At 42.3% G+C, this 22,989-nt stretch overlaps 1 protein-coding gene across 1 annotated transcript; it reads right to left on the bottom strand.

Annotated features, from left to right (window-relative positions):
* Positions 1 to 291: 291 nt before the first annotated feature.
* Positions 292 to 18,010, bottom strand: LOC119731911. Its single transcript, XM_038205199.1, has 3 exons — positions 17,930 to 18,010; positions 6,383 to 7,690; positions 292 to 4,215 (listed from the first exon to the last, which is right to left on the bottom strand). Exons 2-3 carry the CDS (start codon positions 7,637 to 7,639, stop codon positions 292 to 294), a joined length of 5,181 nt encoding a protein of 1,726 aa, XP_038061127.1. The 5' UTR covers positions 7,640 to 7,690; positions 17,930 to 18,010.
* Between the last annotated feature and the right edge of the window lie 4,979 nt (positions 18,011 to 22,989).

Genomic DNA, 22,989 nt, shown 5'->3' with positions numbered 1-22,989 from the left:
AACATGCCACTGAACATAAACATTATGCGACTATGCAGGCACAGACTTGTTTATTGACAATCCATTATTGTATATAATAGAAGGAAATAGCTCGTGATAGTTTTCTCAGTCGCCACCAAGTTTTTTTTTTTCAGTAGAGAAACATTTCACACTAACATGAGTTTTGTGTATCATTGCCTCTTGATGACTTTTTCGAACTACCCGAGACATCCAATCAGGACAAATGCCATCAAGAATGCGTGTCTTCATTAATGTAGCTCATATATGATGTCATGGTGTTTCGTATTTCTTTTACTCTGTGAAATTACCGAAAACAACCATATCCCCAGGCACGAATGCCTCCTTCAGGTCAATGACGTTCTTTGCCGGGAACAAGATGTTCTTCAGAGCAAAGATGGAGATGCTGGGGAAAGGCCTGTTGAAAACTGCTTTCATTTGGGGAATCAAGTTGTTCCTGAGGGTTGTTAGGAAACGACTTTGCAGTTCACTGTCGTCACACCCACAGGCGCCAGAAGGTGGTTCAAAATTACCGTCGACCTTCACATTGGAGGATGTTGATTCCACCTTCAATGACTGGTCCTGACCTGTTCCCGTCACAGCGAAGGGAAGAGTGCTGTCCATGTTGATATCAACAGTCGTCGAGTATGGCTTGTACACAACCTTATGCCAGTCACCACAGCCGTAAACGTCACATAGCTTGTCCCTTGATCCGTATTCGAAATCGTAGGGTGAATCCGTGACCTGGAACTTTGACTTCACAGTCCAGCCGTTGACAGCGGAATCCCCAAACTTGAATGCCATCCCGGTGAGGTCAACATGGACACGGTCGCCCGGGACCTTGACATAATACTCGTAGTAGAAAGTTCCATAATCTGTCCAATGGGAATCCTCACCAACTTTTGTCGGTGGGTAAGGAGCCGACACTGTACCAGAAGTCGCTGTAGTAGACCAGACTTTATCCTTGTTGGGATCATCGCCTGGTGAATTTGCTTTCAGAATCAGACCTATCCCACCATCTCCGAGAGAGGCTGGCAGCACATCTTTGTAGAAGATCTGAGTGTTGATGATCAGTGAGCTTTGGTAGCTACTTGGTATCGGCTCTTGTAAGTACAGACCCGTGGACTGAAGTTCCCCCGTGGTAGCAATGAAAAGCTGCAAGAGATCACGATCACTGGGAGTTTGGTAGGTGTTGATGATGAAATTTTTCGGTTTCAAGGACTCAATGGTTGATACCCCCGTGTAGTCTATAGTACCGAATTTATAGACTTCGTAGCCATCCTGCAAGCCTGTAAAGTAGTTGGTCAAAGTGGCGTTCATATTAGGATTGCTTGTGCCAGGTGTGAAGTTCTCGGCCGAGAAGGCGCCGCCGTTGAGTTTTACACAGACGTTGTTCTGTGAGGAAACTGATCCAGCCAAGACCGCTAAGGGGACATCTCCCTTCACGTAGGCACCGTCGGACTCTAGAACCTCAACCTTGTCAATGACGATCCAGTTCCCCTCAGCAAGTATTGAGTATTCATAGGAACCTGAAATCATTGGGAGAGACACCTGCCCCGACGAAGAATTATTTAACAAAAACTCCAACCTGGGGGCATTGAATTTGAAATTGAATGCCGTCTTCATGATGACACCCTCTGATGACTCGGTCTCTGATGAAATATCCCCGGTTTCTCGCACGAATGCCGGGTTTCCCTGACGGTCCTGGTACTGCATATACAATTGCTCGTTGACTTGCTGCGCTGTCATCGAAAACACGACGTCCCAACCTGCACACACGGACTTACCAGACATCATTTTCAAGACTTCGTCCTTGCTTACGTTTGTTGTACGTGCGCCTCTTCGCTTGGAGATGTCTTTCCCTGAAACCTTGCTCAGGTATCTTCCTCCGGGCTTGGCTTTCTGTTTTCCTTCTGGTAAGATGCCCTTATACTTGGCCTGCTTAAAAACAGGGTGACTCGTCCTTAAGCCACGGGAGATGAGAAGATCATGAGATCTCATAAATATCTCCTTTGGTGTCAAACCCGTTTCTTTAAGCTGTGCAAAGATGTGAAAAATGAGACGCACGGTCACGCCACCTGGAAAGTTGTCGAATTGTATTCCTTCGTTGCTTGATGTCGCAGGCAAAGAGACTTTCCATGTGGAAAACGGTGTGATCTCAGATATGTTGTCAAAAGAACGGTCACCGAAGATGGCCAGACGCATAGAAGGTTTGAACGTTTTTGCAGCCTGCAAAGGTGGCACGTGGCTGCTAGAGCTGACTTCGTGGAGCCCTGTGAAGATCCGTGAGACCGTTTGAAAGGTCAGGGGTTCCCCATTGAAACCTCTGTCAAAGAATGGCTTTCCATCAAAAACTAGCTCAGTGTAGTACTTGCCGCTGTTGGTTGACTTTATCCCACCTATCTCTACTTCAACCTTCTTCACTCGGACGTAGTTGAAAAAGGCGAACTCGCGTCTGTTCATCTGGATGTCGAAGGAATGGGCTTGGTTGTTGGTTATGGTGTTGGGGTTGACACCATGGATCTCGTAGAAGATTGGATGCTCGTAGTCCATAGGTGGCGGCTGGACCGTCATGCCTTCATTGATACTCTGGGACTGCTTCACCATGGTAAGCTGAAGGTTCAGCATCGTGAAGGACCCGATAGGAGTAGGTGGTCGTATGTATTCGTACTGTAAGCCCCTGTCTTGAATCATCACAGTGGAAGCCAGTGTCATCAGCATCTGTCGTTGAAATAGCAGCAGCTGTCCAGATAGACCAATCAAATCAACTTTTGGAACTTCTAACTCATCGGGTTTGGCATCCAGAACCACTTTAAGCTCTTCCAGACGTTTCTGCTGCTCCTCGCTTAGTTGAATCTTCATATTAAGGGAAGACAGATCAGCAGAAATTTGTTGAATCGTAGCTTGACACTCCATAAGCGCTTTCCCTCTAGCGACGAGAATATTAAAAGCACCACCAAGAATGTACCGTTCGGGGACAGGTGGTCCAGATCCTAATGTAGCATCCATATTCATCTTCAACTCATCCCATTCCAAGGTTGAAGGCATCTGCACTCCATTCAGGCCTATATCTTGCAAGGCGTCTACCACTGCTTGTGGATCAGAGGGGAGTGGACCAAGAGACTCGTATGCTTTCATTACAACGTCGAAAGCCTTCATGGCATCCTGTATTTTCTGCACAGTCACTTCCATTTCTTTGAGGGCATCGATGGCATTGCCAGGGGCTTTAAAGATGAAGTCGATCTTAAACAACTGTTCAGCGACATCAAAAGCTGCTTTGAGCATCTCCTTATCCTGCCAGTTAACAACTGCTTTTTTATATTTGGCAACCTCGTCCTTTACAATATTCCTCTGGCCTTCCAAGCTGGAGCGCAGTTCCTTTTCGCGGTCAGCAGCCATATCTAATTTCTTCTTTTGATCCTCGAAGATTGAGGAAAACATGTCGGCAATGCTTCCCTGGTAGCTTGCCTGAGCAGATATGTAGTCGCAGAGAAGCTGGCCGGTTTTGATGATGTTTTCATTCAGGGCATCCAGATTGTCGATCAGTCGCTCTTCTGCCTTCCGATCCCGGATCTGCTCTTGATAGCTGGAAAGCTCATAAGAGGCTGTATTGAGAACATTTTGGACGTTGTTAACGACATCTTTGTAGGCGTCGTACTTGAGGTAAGGCACAGGCACACCAGCGCCCATTGGGTTGGCTGCCACGGTTGCCAGTTGCAATGCTCTTGCCTGCACAGCTGCAAGCTGCTCATTTGCAGCGGTGCCAGACTCACCACCAGCCACAGCAGCAAGCCAATATAGGTAGCGTTTCATCAACTCCATACTCGGGTCGTCCTTGGAGTATTCCGCAAAGAGGAAGTTCAAGCGAGCTTCAGCTGCGACGAGACCAAACTGGAGGTCCACTACCCTCTCTAAGGCCACTTCCTGTGAGGGCGAAACGCGGACATCTCCTGGAATAGACACTTTACCTTTGGCATACTCAAAAATCAGGCCATTCATGATTACAAAGAACTGGCCACTAGTTACACAACTTACTCGGAGCCCACCGTAAAACTCACCGGAGGAGATCCGCCCCTTGATAGCCTTGTACGCAGATTCGCTGAGCAAAAGATTTGGAGGAACGGCAGAGGTCCCGCCCGACGAAAAAATGTGACCGAAAAGGGTGACGGTTGACGAGCCATTGACCTGGACATCTGGGAATTCTTGTGGATTAGGCACCTACAAAAAAAAGGAATATAAATTATTTAAATTCTCATTGCAAACAATAATTGTAAGTTGCTAAGAGGCGACTTGACTTAACGTTGGTTTGAGTTCAACACCGATGCTACTGAAATAACAAGTCATATATCCTGCCATATAGTTTTACTTATACGTCGAACAATCTCAAAGCGCCTACTATGAGATTTTTTTTTCTATAGACAAATCTGGTGAAAGCCATTTTCTGCGGTGGTGTAGGGTTTGCGTAACTCGCGCTGAGGCAGGGCTCGCGTGCTCTGGGCTCATTCGACCATTAGGTATACCAAAATGCGCGAGTGCCCCGTCTTTAAGAGTGCGTGCAGCATGCGCGTGAGCGTGACACCTCCGTAGTAAAAGCTTCTTATTCTTGTCGCCAGATTCCATGTTATAACTATAACTTTGTCCGTCAAACTAATTCTTGAGCTTTCGTTGTCCAATAACACGATTTGGTCTGATTGGAACTCAGACGTACCCTCACTGTCACCACAAACTGACACTCATGTGCGCGCGCGAGTGAGCTGCACGCGCGCGTATGTCAGTGGCGTGTCAAGTGGGGGGGGGGGCACTCCCCCGCCCCGGCGGATTTTTTGACATTTTGTTTGTCACGAATGATTTTACGGAGGGCAACTGTCCGGAGAAGAAAAAAAACATGTCTACATTTCGGCGCGGATGTGCGGTTGCCCCCCTCCCCCCCCCCCCCCCCCCCCCCCGATATCAAAAGCTTGATACGCTGCTGGCTTATGTACAGATCCGGGATATTTTGGGTTTCACGAACTGACATCCTCCACAGTGTGGCACCTTCAGAGCGCACCCCGTACATTTTCGGTTTCACGAACTGACACTGATTTTAATTTTACTTATTAAAACGCTTTTTAATTAAAATTGTGTATAATCACACAAGTACATGGGTGGATTAAATTCGCAAATCTTTCAAACCGGTTTCTCCGTTCTGTATTACCGCAGCATGCTTGTGTGTCAGCTCGTGAAAACAAAAATCTGCCTTTATTGCGTCAATGTCGATGAGCGCCAGCACTGTTTTATCCAGGCCGATAAATGTTTCAATTTAGAGGCACATGGAATCATTTAATGCGTTGGTCGCACCACGAAGCAACGTATCGCGTGCATGCAGTTTGACTTGACGTCGTCGTGTCGTCATCACATGTCATGTTCATCACATGTTTCATCGATGAAATGTAAAATGTTGTCGTCATGTCATGTACGTACGACACGTGTATCATGGATGAAATTTGAAGTGAAGTCCTCATGTTGGCATCAAATCCGACATGAAGTCCATGACATGATGTCATGTACTTCACGTGTGTTATTGATGAAATTTGAACTGACGTCGTGCTGTCGTCATCACGTCACGTTTCTCACACATATGATATCGATCAAATTCAAACTGTCGTCGTCATGTCATCATCATTTCATGTGTGTTTCATCGATACATTTTAAAATGTCGTTCTCATTTTGTCATGTACTTTCCATTTCTTTGCTAATGAAATTTGATCTGAGGTGGTCATGTCGCCACATGTCGTATTCCTGAAATCGGAAGTATAAAAAGTTGTCATTCCCACGTTGTTATCATGGTATCATGAACGCCACATGTTTTATCGATGAAATATGTACTGTCATAAACTCATTCAAACAGCCGAAAACAGCTCGTGTTTGTCCACAAAACTTAATTCACGGGCGTTGGTAGGTGGGGGAAAGGGGGGGGGGCTTGCCCCCTGGAAAGGCAAAAAAATAAATAATAATACTACTAATAAAGGAAACAAAGGAGAAAAAGAAAAAGAGGCGCTAAATCATATTGCTGTAAATTAGATGGGGGGGGGGGGGAATGTCCCTGCCCCCCTCTAAAAATGATAAATCGAGAATATGTTGCGAAATACAGAAATTATTTTGGAAACATATGTTTTCCCCCTCTAGAAAAAAATCCTGGCGACGCCCATGGGTCATTTTTGTTTGTTTCATCTATTTTGGTTTACTCCAGAAAAGAATAATACCAGCTGAGTTGTAAGTTAAACGAGTACGGTTAAGGTTTTGAACATTTGTCGCTGGATTTGAATAGTTGCTTCATTGGAAAGGACAGTCAGATAGGTCCAAAACATAGTCAAACACTTTTAAAACAAACGCTGCAGGTACTCACCACCTCAATTGCGTTTGAGAACACACTGAATGTCTCCACCAGTTCTGGAAACTGAAGGTTGACCTGGCTCAACTCCACACGCTCCTGGAAGATATTGACCACCGGCGTGGCGAGAGTGGACAGAAGACCATCGCCGCTTATCGGGTTAGAGTCCTTGTACACCTCTTGTAGATCATAGGGGCAGTTGTTGCTGAGGTAGGGCGCTACATCAACGCCATTTGCGTACTTGGCGTACATGGCTGCCTTGAAGATGCGCCACCAGATCAGCATACGGTAGTACTCAGCATAGACTGACAGAGAAGCCAACTGAGTAGAGATGACTGTCACCTTCTGCAAAGTTTCGTTGATGTTGATGCCTTCTGAAGGCCCAACGTAAGGGATGAAGATGCTGTTGGTACCAGAGTACTCTGTGTCAAGCCAGAGACCATCTGCCAGCGACTGCGCCATCGCAGGATCACCACTTTCTATTCCAATTGTGCCAGCAGCTTCAGTATAGCCGTAGCCAGCTTCATTTTTGGGTGTGGTGAAGATGACAAAAGATGGCGCACTTGGTCCGGTCAGGTAGTCCAGTTGGTCGGCGTAGAACTCTGAGATCACCTTGAATTCGGCCTCGGCGTAGGCGAAAACCTGGTACAGGGAGTCACCGGCCTGGATGCTGGAAATGAAGTGAGAGCCAAAAGTCTCGTAGAAATTCAAGTACCCCTTAGCGCCTTCAATGCTAACAAGGGTCGGGTCCTCCGTCTTCTCTAGAGCCTTGAGAGCCTCCATAGCTTCAGGTCGAACGACCCCAGGCTGGATACGAAACAGCCCTTTCTCGTAAGACGTGTATGTTGCTTTCCCAACTGTGCGTGTGCGTCGAACGAGGGCGTAGGACAAGTCATTATTGCTGAGGTCAACACCGACTTGACTAGACAACTTCTGAAGCGCCTCGGCTCTTTCATCTGGTGTCAGTCCTGCGAGAATCAAGGCACCAGATGGCCAGGAGGGAAACCCTCCACCTTCGCTGGGTTTGCCCTCGGAGGCCCTGGGGCGAAGCTTGACCTGCACGAGAGCACTCAGAAGACTTTCCGTGTTCCCGTGCAGCGTGATGGTTGGCCAGTCCCACTTGGCATCAAGATCGGGCTCCTTCAGCCGGATTTGGCTCTCGTATAGGGCGGGTTTGCCCGGATCGTTGAATGGCGCCGATGACACATTTGCTTGGAAGCCAGCGAGGAGTCCTGTGGACTGTCCAAGTTGAAGGTGCGTGTCGACGTTCATTGTGGTGTTTTGTTCTCTAAGACGACGTTAATGGACGTTGCAGCTGTACACCTGTGGTAAGTCAATCAAAATGTTGGAAAGAAAAGGAGAGTGTTAGCAATACTTCACAAATTTTGTATCAATCTTCAACGATTGGGAAATAATTTCTGTTGATAGGACAAGCATTACAATAAGAATTTTGAACTGCACATTCCTCGGCACTATGATGCTTTAAAATTTCATGACGTCAAACAACGTGATGCAATAATGTGTGCGTACATAAGTGAATCCGATGGCTGGCAAAAATAATTTTCTCGATTTTGCACCAAATAATTTCAAGTGACCTCTTATACAATACATGTACATTAACATCATGTGGGTTGTGATTGTTTTAAAGACTGAGTCGCAAAAGGATAGTATTGTATGAGTTTAATTCTTGTACACGTCACGGGTCTGACCCCCCCCCCCCCAGTGTCGTCACCGTTTTCACAAAGGGACGGGCATGTGGAGTTTGAAAAAAACCCAACTGTTTTCGAGATAAGTGAAAGAGAAGTTTCTCTGTTTTTTTTAACTGCAAAAGCTATACCTTGCAACAACTTATGCAATAAGGTAGCCTTAACATAATTCTTTGATAACTACATTTTTATTGCTCTTCCCTTCATGAAAACGAAAATATCAGTTGACACTTTTACGCCTGTCAATGCAATATGTTTTGTGCGTGTGGGTGGTCAGGAATGTTCACGTCTCTTCATGAAACCGCAAAATACCATTATCGAGATGCCTGCCCCTGTCGAAACATGTCGGAATGCTTATAAGTAACATACTTTAAAGTAAAATAGTAAAACACAAATCTAAATGAAAAAAAAAACCCAATGTAAATATTGACATGCCCGTCCCTTCTTGAAAACGGTGACGAATTCTTGTCCCAAAGTGCTTGCTCTCTTATCACAATCTAATCCTTTTGTTATTAAATCAACCACGGCCAATCAGAATATAATAATCTTAGTCAACAGGACACACATTGCCGTCATTCCAATGCTGACTGCAGACGAGGAAAACCTTTTTTAATTTGGCCTTCAATCGAGGCAATATGTTCTTCTTTTGATTTCCACATCTCACAATTCACTGATTTCAACGACTGTTTACGTGTACACATGCAATTATTTTAGTAATCTTGATTGTTAATAGTGCACCTCTTACAAAAAGAGATTGATCACGCGCGATTTACATGCATGTGTACATATGTATATACAGTTTCGAATAATCCTTCATAAACCTTTACCGGTTTAGATTTAAAGAAAAAATCATAAAAAACCTAAGACAGTTTACCCATTCCCATTGGTTGAGAGCCCGTCACGTGGCCGGTCTTAATTGGAGGATAAAGACATGGCTAAAGTACCGAATGAAGAATTACGTCATTATTTTCCAACGACCAATTAGCGAGGCCCTTCTGTCATGGTGCGGTGAATGGACCAATAACGGGTGCTGTATGTAAGAGCATGCGCATGCGCGTAAGCATTATTAGACATTCGTTCGTAGCCCCCGCCCTGCAAACAGGACGCTGGGATACTCTGATGAATTCACGCTCTGATCGGTTGGATTTTGCGTGATCAGTGACCTGCGCGTCATCAAGGTCATGACTCTGCAAGGTTTGAAACGGCCGTTAAAGGGGCGCTAGGTCCTGAAATCCCCGAAAATGTTATGTTTTGGATTGTTTACTTAGCCTATTTCAAACATCTGGTTGAAAGGAAACCAACCTAATGTCTTACCGTTCTCGAGAAAAGACGGAACAAACGCTTGTTTACGTCGGACACGACGGAGTACTAATACGTTTTTCGTGTCGCTCTCAGTGTACGCTATACACGTTGTGTGTCTCGGCGGGAACAGCGCGCGGTGACCAATCACCAATGCAAAATATTGTGGTTTTTCAACGTCCGCAAAAGGCGAACACTTTACGCGTACGAATGAAATCACAACTAGCATCCAAACAGCTCGAATTTATGGGGTCGCAAAAGTGGACCCCGAAATTCGTTCTCGCACGCATAATACAGGAATAACACAAAAACACCCAGTTTTGAAGGATATTTGTGTGGATGTTTATATCCTACTTTTAAATGTTATTTCCGATTATCATCATCTCGTTCAAAGCGCGTTTTGTAGCCCAATTGGGATGTTTCAGGACCCAGTGTCCCTTTAAGACTAATTCATTACTCTTTTATTCCAGTTTAGATGTTATTTTCTCGTTGGAAAGCGTAATAATGTAGGTGATTCTGTAAAACTTATCTGTGTTGTAAATTTACAATTCCCGTAACTCGCTTAGGCTCCGTTTGGAATCACGAATGGTCGGATCGCATGACGCGACGCTCAAAATGTTTTCCACATAGCCATGTTCCGCAATGAAACAGAAATCACATCCGGTATGGAATGTGCGCAATTCTGTGGGAAGTTTTCGGATAGCATTTGCGCACATTGTTTAACTGCGGTCTTGAACAGCTGCAGCCAGATGCTTTATACATAGGTCATACATTCACAAGATGCTGTGAAGCTAATCAGAGTATCCCAGCGTCCTGTTTGCAGGGCGGGGGTAAGAGCGAATTAGACAGCAAGATGGCGGCCGCCATGAGCTCGTCGGATGACGGCGATTCGGACGAAAACAGGTGCATTATGCGTGTTTCGAATGCCGAATCGAGCGTTTCATAGTTCTCCGAGACAAGCTGGATAAAATTCCTTGCTTGTGCTGGTAGTCGGAAGAATGTGGGGTGATCGACACACGCAGAAATCGTGGAGTTCATCGGCATGCAGCACTCTCGTGCAAGGAGATGTGTACCGGAATCATCGGCCTACGTTAGTTTGTATTAATTATTCTTGCCTGAAACCTAATTATGAGAAGCCGTTGGATTCGGCATATTTCAGAATATTGTTTTTCTACAACCTAGATTCATATGATGTGTGATTTGTTTTGTAAAACATGTTACTAGTACTGTGGAGGATTCGGCCATATTATGACCATCATTGTTGACATCATGATCATGGTTGACAGTGCAAGGTTAGAAAAAGCCACAGATCAAAGAATTGTTTCCCCTCACAAGGAAGAGACGCTTACATTGCACTACAGAACATTTTATATTGAGTAGGACTATGCTTCCTGACTTGGCATCATTGGGGATTGTGTAGTATGTTATGGGTCTTCCATTCAATTTAAGCCACAATTTTCTCAGTAATAATTTATAATTATCTAAGTACGAAGTCGTTAAAACCAACAGTTTGCCATTCCTTAAGCTGGCAGCTCATAGCGTCCGCATTTCAACTGTACTTTTATTTCCCTGCTATTTTTTTTCTAGATAGAATAATATAATCAAAAAAATAATGAGAACCTGTCCACTTCTCTAAATGTCAAGCCCTTTTTTCCCCCTTTTTAAATGTTTTTTCCCCTGATCACTATACATGTGAAGAATAGTATACACATAATGAATGTTTGTATCTGAAGGTGCCATGGTGTAAATTTTTCCTAAGTTGAATGATATAATGTTCCATTCTACGAGGTGAAGCTGACTTGAATGGAACATTTCTCTTTGACCCATAATCCTTCAATCAACTGACAAGGACTTACATTGTGAAATAATTGAAATAAGAGTAATGAGTGATATTTTAAAAACATTTTCTTTATTACAGGCATTTGAATACCATCAACACATTCAGCAGTGCTACAAACGTATCTGTGATGTTTCCAGGATAGACCGTGCAGAAAGACTTGCAAAGAAACGACAACATGAAAGTCAAGGTATTTGTGCCTTTTTTTCTATGGAGTCGCATGAGCACTCTCACTTGAAACATATAACATGTCTAAAGCAGGGGCTGGTTGGAGAAAGAGCCTTCCTCTACACAACTTTAGTTGGAGTCAAGGTTTCATAATTTTGTAGCTACATCAAATTGAAAAAAAACAAGCCCTACTTTAGAATTGACAATCTCTGGGAATTTGTTTTTCGTACAGTTTAAAAAACATTTCATTCATTGCTAATGTTTATTTCTCAAGTTAAAACATGCAGTTCCTGTTGCACAATAAGAAAATGCAATTTGCAATTAAAAATTGCTGTCATTTAAGAAAGGGATTTTTCTCGTAATTTGACAACTTTCAGATACAACATGTTCCAGGTGGGAACTATGATGGAGTCATTGATACCGCCAAACAAGGATGCCTTGCACCTGCACGTAAATAGGGCTAACTACCAGGCAGCCATATACAAGCGGGCCCTGGTCTAGTCTCCACACAGAGGATGGAAGGTCATCGGCGATGACATCATTATCCACTGGATGGATCTTCCCCCTGCCCCAGACAGTGTCATGAAATTTGCCCATTGCTCATGTAAAAAAGTCAATGTACAAAAGGCAAGTGTAGCTGTCTCGAAAAGAAACTGCCATGCACAGACTTGTGCAAGTGCACCAACTGTGAAAACATTCCAAGTGAAGGGCAGCGCACTTCAACCGAAAGTGATGATTCAGATATAGCGGATTAACTAATGTAAAAACTGACCATCACGTACATGTTTGTCTATCTAAATAAGGAATAAGATTGTCACTTCAGAAAGTTTGAATCACACAGTCTGCTTCCCATCCACTTAAATATTTCCAAATATGAATCAATATGACTTATGTTTAACTAACTTACATTGTTATGGATGTACACAACTAACAAAACACCAAATTTCAGTCTTACGGTTGAAATGGACTCCGTTGACTTTGTTGCGGGATTTTTCCACTTGCAGTTTCAGCAAGGGGATGGGAAATTATGTTACTGTGTGTTTTCCTTTTTTGTCAATCCTTTTTTTTGAGCGCTGACCGTGAAGCCAAAGAAGTTTTTTTGTGGTAATGTGTAAGGGCTTAAAACAGTTTATTCCTTTTCGGTAATGTTCATGCTTACAGTCTTATTTGTTGTTGATCAAATAGACTCTATAAATACATGCTTGAGAGCTTTTTGTAATAATTGTAATTCCTTTTTTTGGGGGGGGGGTGCAGAAGATTGTCCTCCAAGATGCTACGCAAAAGGCCCAAAAGGATCTAGGTTGATGCCTTTGTGCAGAGAGAAATGATTCACATTTTATATTAGAGGTATTCACCAATCCTTTTATACATTGTACCATGTTCTCAACAGCAGTTCTGGGTTCTTTGAAGGTTGATGACATTCAATATTTGTATATTATGCACGACAGATTCAGCAAGCTGCACGTTGACGGCTAAAAATGGGGTTCGTTTTTGGTTTCAATTTCGTTATCTTTTCCAAAACACTGAACAGGTTGACTTTCGGTATCAGTAAGTTGCCGTTTAATCTGTCAGTATGTTACAAACACTGTAAAACGCAAGAACATGTGACACGTTTAAAAAATAAACGCAGTGTTTTAGATTTAAAGGGAATATAAAACATTTGCAAACATCGAAAAACAAAACTACCGATTTTTTTTACATAAAACTTTACTAGGATGTTGGTAAATGACAGTCTTAAGCATCCTGTAAAATTATGGCACCAGGTGTGAAGTCATTTTCAAGAAAAGTGGTATTTTGTATAAATGCTATTGGTTACATGTTCATAAACGGGTGCAGGCCAGTTAGACTGGTTCCATTACATTACAATTTTGATCCATTGCATCCTTAGTGGAGTCTGGGAACCAGACTACTTGAAATTTTTAGTTTTTCTTGGTTTTTCCAGCATTTTCGAACACAAAACTTCAAACATGTCAGTTTAACAATATTTGATCTGTTATATTAACCCTCAAAATAGTTCATTTCTGAAAATTACAGCAAAGGCAATGATGTACATTGCCTTTAAACACTATGTGACAAAATTAAACACATCTTGTGTTTTTAACAAAACAGTTAGCGTTTAATGTCAACAGTGCTAAAGGGTGTTTATTATGAGATCGGTCTTCGAAAATGTTTAACTGTTCAATTTCACTAGTTAGCATTTTGTTTATTCCCAAAGAATAACACTTTGTTTAATAACTCAAGTTATTAATTTAGCTGTTTTAATCAACACCTAATAAACACGGTACACGTCACGATGTTTAAATATTACCACGTGATGTTAGGTCTTAACCAATAGGATTAAATCTGATTGCGTGCTGGCATAATCGGGCCAGTTAATTACGCGGCACAAAGACAACCGCCATTTTTCTGACAATAAATCTGGGCACACTAATAGAATAATGTAATAGCGAGAATTAGTATCGTCATTCGTGGTAACAAAATGTGCATCGGGTAATGAAACAATATACATGTAGTCTTACAGAAGGTACTAACAGTTTGTCATGACCTAGGCTAGAGGTCAAGTTTGGTAAGCATATTGCCAAGTCAGCAAGAGTACTCAGATGCAACGTATTCTGTGCATGCAGTCCGACGGTTGTAGTTTGAACCAGTTCTGGAAGCTTCCACACAGGTGGTAAGTTTTGTCTTTTGTGTTGTTTGATTAAATTAATCCCGATAAACAGTATGATAGATTTAGAAATATGATTGAGATGAACTAGTTGGAGCAATTATTGGCCAAAGGATCGTGTGATAAAACATGAATACGAAGGGGAAAAAACAACTCTGATTTTGATTTCCTCATATTATTTTTCTTGGATGACGATTCTGTTATAAAGTATAACTGCTGTGCAGCTCACAATATTATGAAGGAAGTTCTGTATTTGAGCCACATTATGGGGATGATCTATGTTGAGTGTGTACTTAATATGAGGTTATAGCCTATGGGGCGAATTGCAATTGCAAACACGCAGTGTCAACATTTTTGTAATCTTAGAAAATTCAGTGAAGTGGATTTTTTTTGAAATCGTGATTTAACTATTCAATAAAAGCATGCTGTTATCACCACTGCCTAAGTTATGTAAGCTGAAAGGGACCAGCATGAATGATTTTGAAAAGAAAATTCTAGTATTTGTAAGGTCAGGTACAAATTGTTTAACCATAATTTCAATTTCACATGATGTTATGGGCGTATATTGTTTTAATATTTTCTGTCTGTATATTTTCAGGGTGTGTCTAATCCCTTGCAGATGAAAGAAGCTATTGACTTTTAAAATAAGGTAAGTGTCTTTTGGCATGATCGTCATTTGGCAGTGCAGTGTGTGATTGTAAAGATCAGCTGTGTATACAACTTTTGAAAAACCCGCAGTGCGTATACATAAAAGATGATCCCCAAATTTTTGGTCAGTGCAGTATTTCACAGTGATTCAAAACCATTCGCTTTACAGAACATGTGTTATGTTTTGAATATAGGGTCCTCTGTAGATACTCGATGTAATTGCATACATGTACGTTCAGCAGAACACCAAGTTTGAACGTGGCGAGGGTACGAAGACGAGGAGAGTGTTAACTATTCATGAGGTAATTTTGTATTATATAAAAATATATAATTCAAATCTTCAATTTCATTGAATGATGATTTTTGGCTGAGATTCTATCTTACATACGAACCTTTCAACTTCCACTGTAAATTTACTCTGGCGGTAAAACATCATGAAATGAAAAAAAGTACAACATTCTAGATGAATACAATTTTAAAATACAATTTTAAATACACAGTCTCCGTAAATACCTACATGACTGCAAAGTTATTGGTACGAAACTATGAAAAGCTTGCCTATTTTCTTTAGATTTGATTTTTAATTTTTGATCCATGATCAAGCTCAAACTGTTACTTCACAGTCTTTGTGCACATTATGTTTGATAACAAAGGTTAATATTGACGTGAGTCCCAAAAAGGCCGACAATTGTGCAATTTACTTTTGAACCCAATTTTGTAATCAGTTTTCATATTCTTTCTTGAGTAAACTTTATTAATGGCTTGTCATTTTAGGGTCTCCATTAGTTTTTTTTACTGTGAGCATGGTTTCACTTTCAAAGTTGATCAGTTTTTGTATGGCTCACTCAGAAATCTTGTTTATGTCAACAGAATGCTGCTGAACCAGACAGAGTATCTGCATCAAAACTACAGTTAACATTACATGTGGAGACACCATCAAGAAAGTCTCGAACTACAACACGTACAATGATGCGCTTCTTCTCCAGCCTCGGGGTACTATGCCTTTGATTTGGATTATCCACAGTATTTTCACGTGCTTTGAGTTCTTTTCAAAAAAATCATAATCAGAGAAAAGTTTTCCTGGCAGATTCCAGCAAATTCATGCAGTTCACTACAAGGTATTTGTGGAAAAATTAATTGGATATGTTGTTGAAATCTCAGCTAAAGATCAATACTTGTTTTACCTCTTCAAACTATAACGCAAACCTTCATAGGTTTTAAAAAACAAGTATAATTAATTTGCAGTTTTACTTCTAACTCTCTTTGAATTGGAAAATAATTGTTTTTAGCCCTATTTACAGATATATTTATTTACTTCAAATTCATTCTTTTGGGTTTGTTCATGTTTTTGTTTCTTTGTTTTGATACGTGTAAAAAATGTAATTGGCCTTAATGTTGGGGTCTTAACAAAAGGATTTTTGGAAACATACTGATAGGCATGTGATATATTCACATAAATGTCACATTATTTTTGCTGTCGTGATGTAAAATATTCTCTAGGGGTGACCATAAAAATACATTTGTATTTTATTGTGTCCATTTTCTTGATTCGATAGAACTCAATAGGCCTTTCACCACAATCCTATAGGTGAAAATGAAAACAGCTTTGTGAAGTGCCCTAAATGCGTTTATATCAATGTTGTTAATATTGTGACTGAAGTTTTACTTGCAATATTGAATACTGTTCGAAAACTAAACACACACTGTGAATATAAACTCTTGAAAATAATAATAAATGGCGTCACATGTTTAAAATCTGTCACAGGCAATAAACGTTTCACATGTTTAAAATTACAACAGAGTGACGTGTATTCTTTTTGACTGTGTGTTTACTTTTTAAACGTCAGTAGTATTTAAATGTTAAACGCCTTTGGTGTATATATTTTAAACACTGTTCCGTTTAAAGATTAACACCGTCAGTGTGCTGATTTTAAACACCAAATATGTTTTCAAATTAAACATGTTCATTGGATAAGGCCCCCCCCCAAAAAAAGTCTCCGGTTTCTGGTATGGAGCTTGCCTGAAAAGTGGTGCGGCGACGCGGCTTTTTTTTTTTTTTACCTGATTTTTTTTGCTTCAAATGTCGGCTGATGACTGCACATGGTGCCCGACTAAACTTAGTGCAAATATATGGGAGTCCAGAGAGGCCACATAAAGCTTATTCTCGATCATAACCCCATCTAAAAATTCGTTAAAATTGTGCAGCAGCAGGATTCCAGTCAAACCAGTGATTTTGGCGGTTTTGAGACATCATCTTTCATTGAAAAAAACAAACTTTTTTTAATTTTGCCGAAGCGCATGGCTACGGCGACGCGCGCGCATACCAGAAACCGGAGACTTTTTTTTTTGGCCTAAACTGCGTCACATGTTTAAAAACTGTCACAAATTAGTGTTTATTTAGGTGTTCTAAACCTAAACACATGGTTTAGTGTAGAGTGCGTTCGATTACTTCCCCCAGCTTACTTGCGCCTGACTCCTCGCGTAATGACAGACGTGCGCAGTGGAGCTAAATAAACGAATGGTTTCAGGTAAAATTTCGTGCAAGAGCTGGAAACATGGGCGCCGCCAGGATTTGTTTCTATAGGGGGGGGGGGCAAACAAATATTTACCAAAAAAATCCTGTTTTTCTCAACATATTCTCGATTTATCAGTTTTAGAGGGGTGTAGGGACATTTTGCCCCCACCCACCCATCCATTAAATTTACACGAATATGACTTCTCGCCTCTTTTCTTTTCTCCCTTTTTTCTGTTTCTTGTATTCTCACTTGTATTCTCACTGTATCCTCTTGCTTTTCTGGGGGGGGGGGATGTTGCAACCTGACGCCACTTTTTTCTTCATATATCATCTCAATGAAGGTCATTCATTGCAAAATGATGATAAGACATGAATCTGGGACTGAGAAATATTCCAAAAATGGCTTGACTCTCCATAGACTTTGTACACAATCGTGGAGTGGCGTCAGATTGCAACATTTTTCCGAATTCCCAGGCTGCATCCGAAGCAATTATGTCTAGAGCACGTCCACAACCAGTGAAAATACGCGGGGATGCGTAACGTAGCTCTACATAGATGGGATACTTACCCAAGTAACCGGCTCGGCGAGTCGGTCACTTGGGCCAGGTTCGAGTAAGCGCGAACGTCACTTGAGAGGTAAATCGAACGCTGTCGCGCTTGCACGAGTAAGCACGGGGAAGTAATCGAACGTACTGATAATGACCATCTTGGCCATTCAACTTACCGTTTTATTCAGTGCGCAAGGTCCGCCAGTCTTGTTCAGTTCACCAACGACTTTGGAGAGCGCTGTCACATCTTGGACGTCTCTGCTCAAAGAGAGTTCGCTGGCTGTCTTTATATAGCATGAACGAATACCACGGTAAGCTCACTGCGCATGCTCTATTCTGGCCCCTCCCAGTAGGTGACAGGACTCCCTGCACTGTAAATAAAATAATGGGTAAAACACGGTTGGGCAATATCATTTAAACCAACATTGGCTTGAAATTACCCAATTTAGGTAAACAGTTTCCAATAATTGTGAAGACTTTACCCAAGAGTTTAACCTGTTGATATATCGACCAACGTTGGACTTCATTATCAACCCATTTTGCCCAACGTGTTTACAGTGTGAATCGTGGTCACGTTTACAAAGTCGGATTTTGTGTACCGTTATGAAGGAGAGGCTATAGCTACCATGAAATAGAAACACACCATCGTGTATAAAGAGAAAACGCTCCCCTTTGAAAGAGAAAGACGTACTTGGCCCTAAGGGGATTCCGCAGAATTCTCCTTAGTAATAGGTACACGATGTATAGACCGTACACGGATATTTTGTAGCAGATTTTGTACTAAAATGTTAAGTGAGGTCCCGGAAAAATTTTAGTCATGTTTTTGGTTTGGGGCAATTGACTGAACATAAGCGGCCTTGCTCTATGCTTATATGGCGAAACCAACCTCGTTCCCAGGGTGTAAGGCAGTACGCTCCCACCACTTACTGCTCTCTCACCATGGTATTAGATCATTTGAACTCGTTTTTTCTTTAAATGTATGTAAATAAGGAATGGCCTGATGCCTGCCAGTGCTCCACATCAGGGTGGAACTGGAACCCACGACCTCCTGCTTTCTAGTGCAGTTGTCTTACCACTCCACCACCCAGCTTGCGGAATGGGCTGGCTGGTTCGAATTGGCTGAAGAAGCGGGTACCGCACTGAAACTTTTCATGAGATGGAATTTAGTGTCAAGGTGATGTCAAGGTTTTGCCCTTCCGGATGTAGAGCATCACTCTCAGCATCAGCATGGAGGTTTTACATTCCTCCGTGCTCTCAGCATAGAGCACTTCCGCTTACATTCAGATAATGGCACATAGACAGAAACATTAGCCGTAGCACGGGCATTTTTTTATTGGGGAAGGGGGGGGGGGTATTGCAGGAGGGCACTTGCACATCGGTGGTAAAATGTAGACAGTTTTTTTTCTCCGGACACTTGGCCTCCGTAAAATCAATTTCCCCATCCCATCCCAGCCATCTTGGTTCTTGGTTCTTGGTTTGTTCTTCTCCTAAATACTCCACGTGGGAGTTTATACAGGAGGCCAGAAACACCGGGGCAAACCCCTTCTCTTAGCGATAAGTGTTTACTCGGTTCTTTTACGTGCATGTATACAACACAAGGGACCTACGGCTTAACGTCCCATCCGAAGGACGAAGCAATAATGGTTAAGTGCCTTGCTTAAGAGCACAAGTGTCCGCCGGCGGGCTCGAACCCACGTCACTGTTGCCTCTGAAACACCAGAACGTGAGTCCGGTGTTCTTAACCACTAGGCCATCACACTCCACACTCCATCTCACCCCAGCCCTGGCGTTGTGGTCTTGTCACCGTGCCTTATTGAGACCTGGAGCGTACTTTGCCCTAGCCAGTCGATTCCGGCCGCACCAGTTATTTAATATCTGAATGTAAAGCTTGGGCCCGGTATGCTTTGACCAGGTATCTGATTACATTCTAGCTATCGTGGGAAGTCTCGCAGATTTCATTTGATAATAGAATGTCTAATGGAAAAACAAAATACAGGAAAAAAATAGTCTCTACCAGACCAAATAAACAAGTAATTCAATGCAAATTATTTTGGTATTCTGCGTGTTTTTTTTTAGTTTGGGAAGTGTTTTAAAGGCTCGGACAGAAAAGAAGTAAAAAATAAAATATCCCGAACAAAATGTTTGACTGATTAGTGGTATGCAATTGCGAATCCAAGAAAGGGGGGGGGGGGGATTGGAACTTACCCCTGCTCCCCAAATTAAAAACAAAAATAAACAAAGGAAAATGTTTTTCAATGGCAACGCAAAAAAAGGCAGCTACTACGCACACTAACATCTCGTCCTCAAAAACATTTGGTTACAGTGGTTCGAAAATTTGCCTGAGATCGCTTGACAGAGCATCTAGAATAAAAAAAAAATAATACATAAATAAAAAATGGGCCGCTTCAACGGGACCCGAAACCCACGACGTAATCCCACGTTGTGTTCTGAATCCAATCCAAACCTAGTAGCCCATGCGTTCTGGTTTAGCCCTAAAGGGGCCGGGGGGGGGGGCGGAATCCGCCCCCCACTCAACATTTTCCGTGATAGCCTCTAAAAAAATTTTTTTCGCGACCCGAACTGTTATGACTTTTTAGCCTCGAGCTTTGCGCATTTTTTGATACCAAAAAATTAAAAAACGGACCACGGGTTGCCGCGTAGCGAAACATTTTCCGGCGCTACGCGCCGTGAAAACTTAATTTTCGCATATTCGTCGTGTACACAGAGCAGAATTGCCATTCGTACATATGAATAATTAATTAGCCATAATTCCAAAACCCTTTGACCTATAGTCATGAAATTTCGTGGGTATGTTTAGGAAGAGTTGCTCTATGCATGTGCCGAGTTTCAAAATTTTTCGTCACTCGATGGCCGAATCGAGTGGAATCCGCCCCCCCCCCCCCGGCTGAGAGATGGTCAAAATAACCCGGCCCCTTTAGGGTTAGACATCATCCATTATTGCCGTCTCAGCCCAATTTGAGTCCAGCGTTTCTTGCTACTGTTCGTCTACTAGACTTTCCACCTGCACGAGTCCTTGTCCACATTGCTGGCCTGGTGGAATCATCACCTGTCGGTGTCTCTCATCGATTGCGTTTGTAGCTTCCCCGCTCACCGCCAGACTAGCTGTTACACGGCTGTGGGTGACAAGGCGGTCAGGTCAATGTGCGACCCTTAATATAGAGGTTCAGAAGTGGACATCTGCTTTTCTGCTAACGTAATAGCAGAAAAGCAGATTGAACGTAATTTGATTTACATCGCCCCAACACGAACATTCCATATTATGAATAGTTAACCCTAGAGGGGCGGGGGGGAGGGGGGCAAATCCCCCCAATCCCTCTCAACATTTTCCGCGATAGCCTTTAAAACAATTTTTTCGCGACTCGGGCTGTTATGACTTTTTAGCTTCGAGCTTTGCGTATCTTTTGATACCAAAAACATAAAATCGGACCACGGGTTGCCGCGTAGCGAAAAATTTTCCAGCGCTACGCGCCGTGAAAACTGAAGAGAGATGGCAAAAATAACCCTGCCCTTTTAGGGTTAATGCGGTGCCCGCTGCTATGTACATCAGATTCGAACCAGCCAACACACTTAGTATACAGTGTCTATACGTCGGTGCACATAAACACGTTGGGCAAAATGGGTCGATATGTAGACCAACGTTGTTCAACATATCAACAGGTTAAACTCTTGGGGAAAAGTCTTCCCAATTGTTGGAAAATGTTTACCCAAATTGGGTAATTTCTAAACCAATGTTGGGTAAAATCATATTGCCCAACAGTGTTTTACCCAATTGTTTTACAGTGTGAAGGGCAAAACTTAATGAGATTTACATCACCCAACGCAACAATTCCATGTTATGAATCCCCTATGCTCCAATCAGTGTTCTTAGTGCAAGGAAACAACAGATGGAAGCCAATAAGAATTATGTGACGCCTACCTTTCGACAAACTATTTCCAGTTAGCCAAGAACCTATCATTTTTGTTTACTTTGTAAAATTGTAATTTGGTTCAGGGCCTACCCTTACTGGTGAGAGGCATTTTCTTGAGCATCTTTGCATGGAAGAGAACAGGTTTGTTTAATATTATTTTATGTATGCTTTGAATTGAACTTATTCATATTTACGTTAATTACGGATTTGTTGTTCACTATTATAGTAAAGTAGAATCATTTAAGTTTCTGCCAGCAAAAAATTGACAATTAACAGAAAATGACGAATAGACGACAGGGTTCGATAGTCCGAATCGAATAAGGCTCGATAGTCCGAATGGACAAGGTTCGATAGTCCGAAATGACAATAGGAATTATTGTTAATTAGGACTATCGGACCTAATTGGCTATTCGGACTATCGGATCTTATTGTGTATTCGGAACAATGACCTTTCCGACTAGTGAAACTTATTTTCGTTTCGGACTGTACTGAACCTTCAGACTAATTAACCCTATTCTAAATTGGGAACTTAGTACCGAACCTTCGGTCTAGTTGACCTTCGGACTAATTAATGAACTTTCGGAAGATTGCTTCAAATGTTCAGATTAACGAACATTATTTCATTTTCGGACAAATGAACCACCTCTGGGGATTGTGTGCATTCGGACTATCGAACCTTCCCACTAAAGAACTTTGGACAATCGAACCTACAGACTATCGGGCGGACACAATCTCAACAAGGGATGCTGACTACACAAGAACGCGGGGGCTGAGATGAAATGACCTAGCAGGCAACATGTCACTTTTCTGGCGGGGGGGGGGGGGTTGTGTTCGTGGTTTTACTTTTCTTGGATCAAGTATCCTCAAACCATGGGCATTGTGGGAACACTCTTACTCAATACAGGGGCTGATCCAGGAGTTTTTGCCGGGGGGGGGGGGGTTCATCGGCAAAAACATTCTGAAATGTAGACACGTTTTTTTCCCCGGACACTTGGTCGGGGGGGGGGGGGCTCGAGTCTTGCACATCTTTTAATAGCAAAAACATATAAATGCCGCGCAGCAAAAACATAATTTCTTAACATTAATTAAAGCCGAATTACCATTGGTGCACATGTATAAGTATTAAACCATAATTCCAAAACCTTTCAACCTATTTTCATAAAATTTCCAGGGAATGTTTATGTTACTACATCTATGCAGGTACCGAGTTTGATAGTATTTGTCACTCGAAGGCCGCGATCTCAGGTGGGGGGGGGGGGGGATCCGCCCCCGGCAGTAAGATGGTCAAAACAACCCGGACAATTAAG

Source organism: Patiria miniata, unplaced genomic scaffold, assembly GCF_015706575.1.
Source record: "Patiria miniata isolate m_02_andy unplaced genomic scaffold, ASM1570657v1 HiC_scaffold_1, whole genome shotgun sequence".
Taxonomy (NCBI): domain Eukaryota; kingdom Metazoa; phylum Echinodermata; class Asteroidea; order Valvatida; family Asterinidae; genus Patiria; species Patiria miniata.
The sequence above is the reverse complement of the archived record's forward strand: the minus strand, read 5'-3'. Positions and strand labels throughout refer to the sequence as shown.

Bases quoted from the DNA above. Each gene is read 5' to 3' on its own strand.
- LOC119731911 (XM_038205199.1), bottom strand. From the start codon at position 7,639: ATGAACGTCGACACGCACCTTCAACTTGGACAGTCCACAGGACTCCTC. The intron at 4,216-6,382 runs GTGAGTACCTGC...TTTTTTTTGTAG, and splicing joins TCTCAAACGCAATTGAGGTG to GTGCCTAATCCACAAGAATT.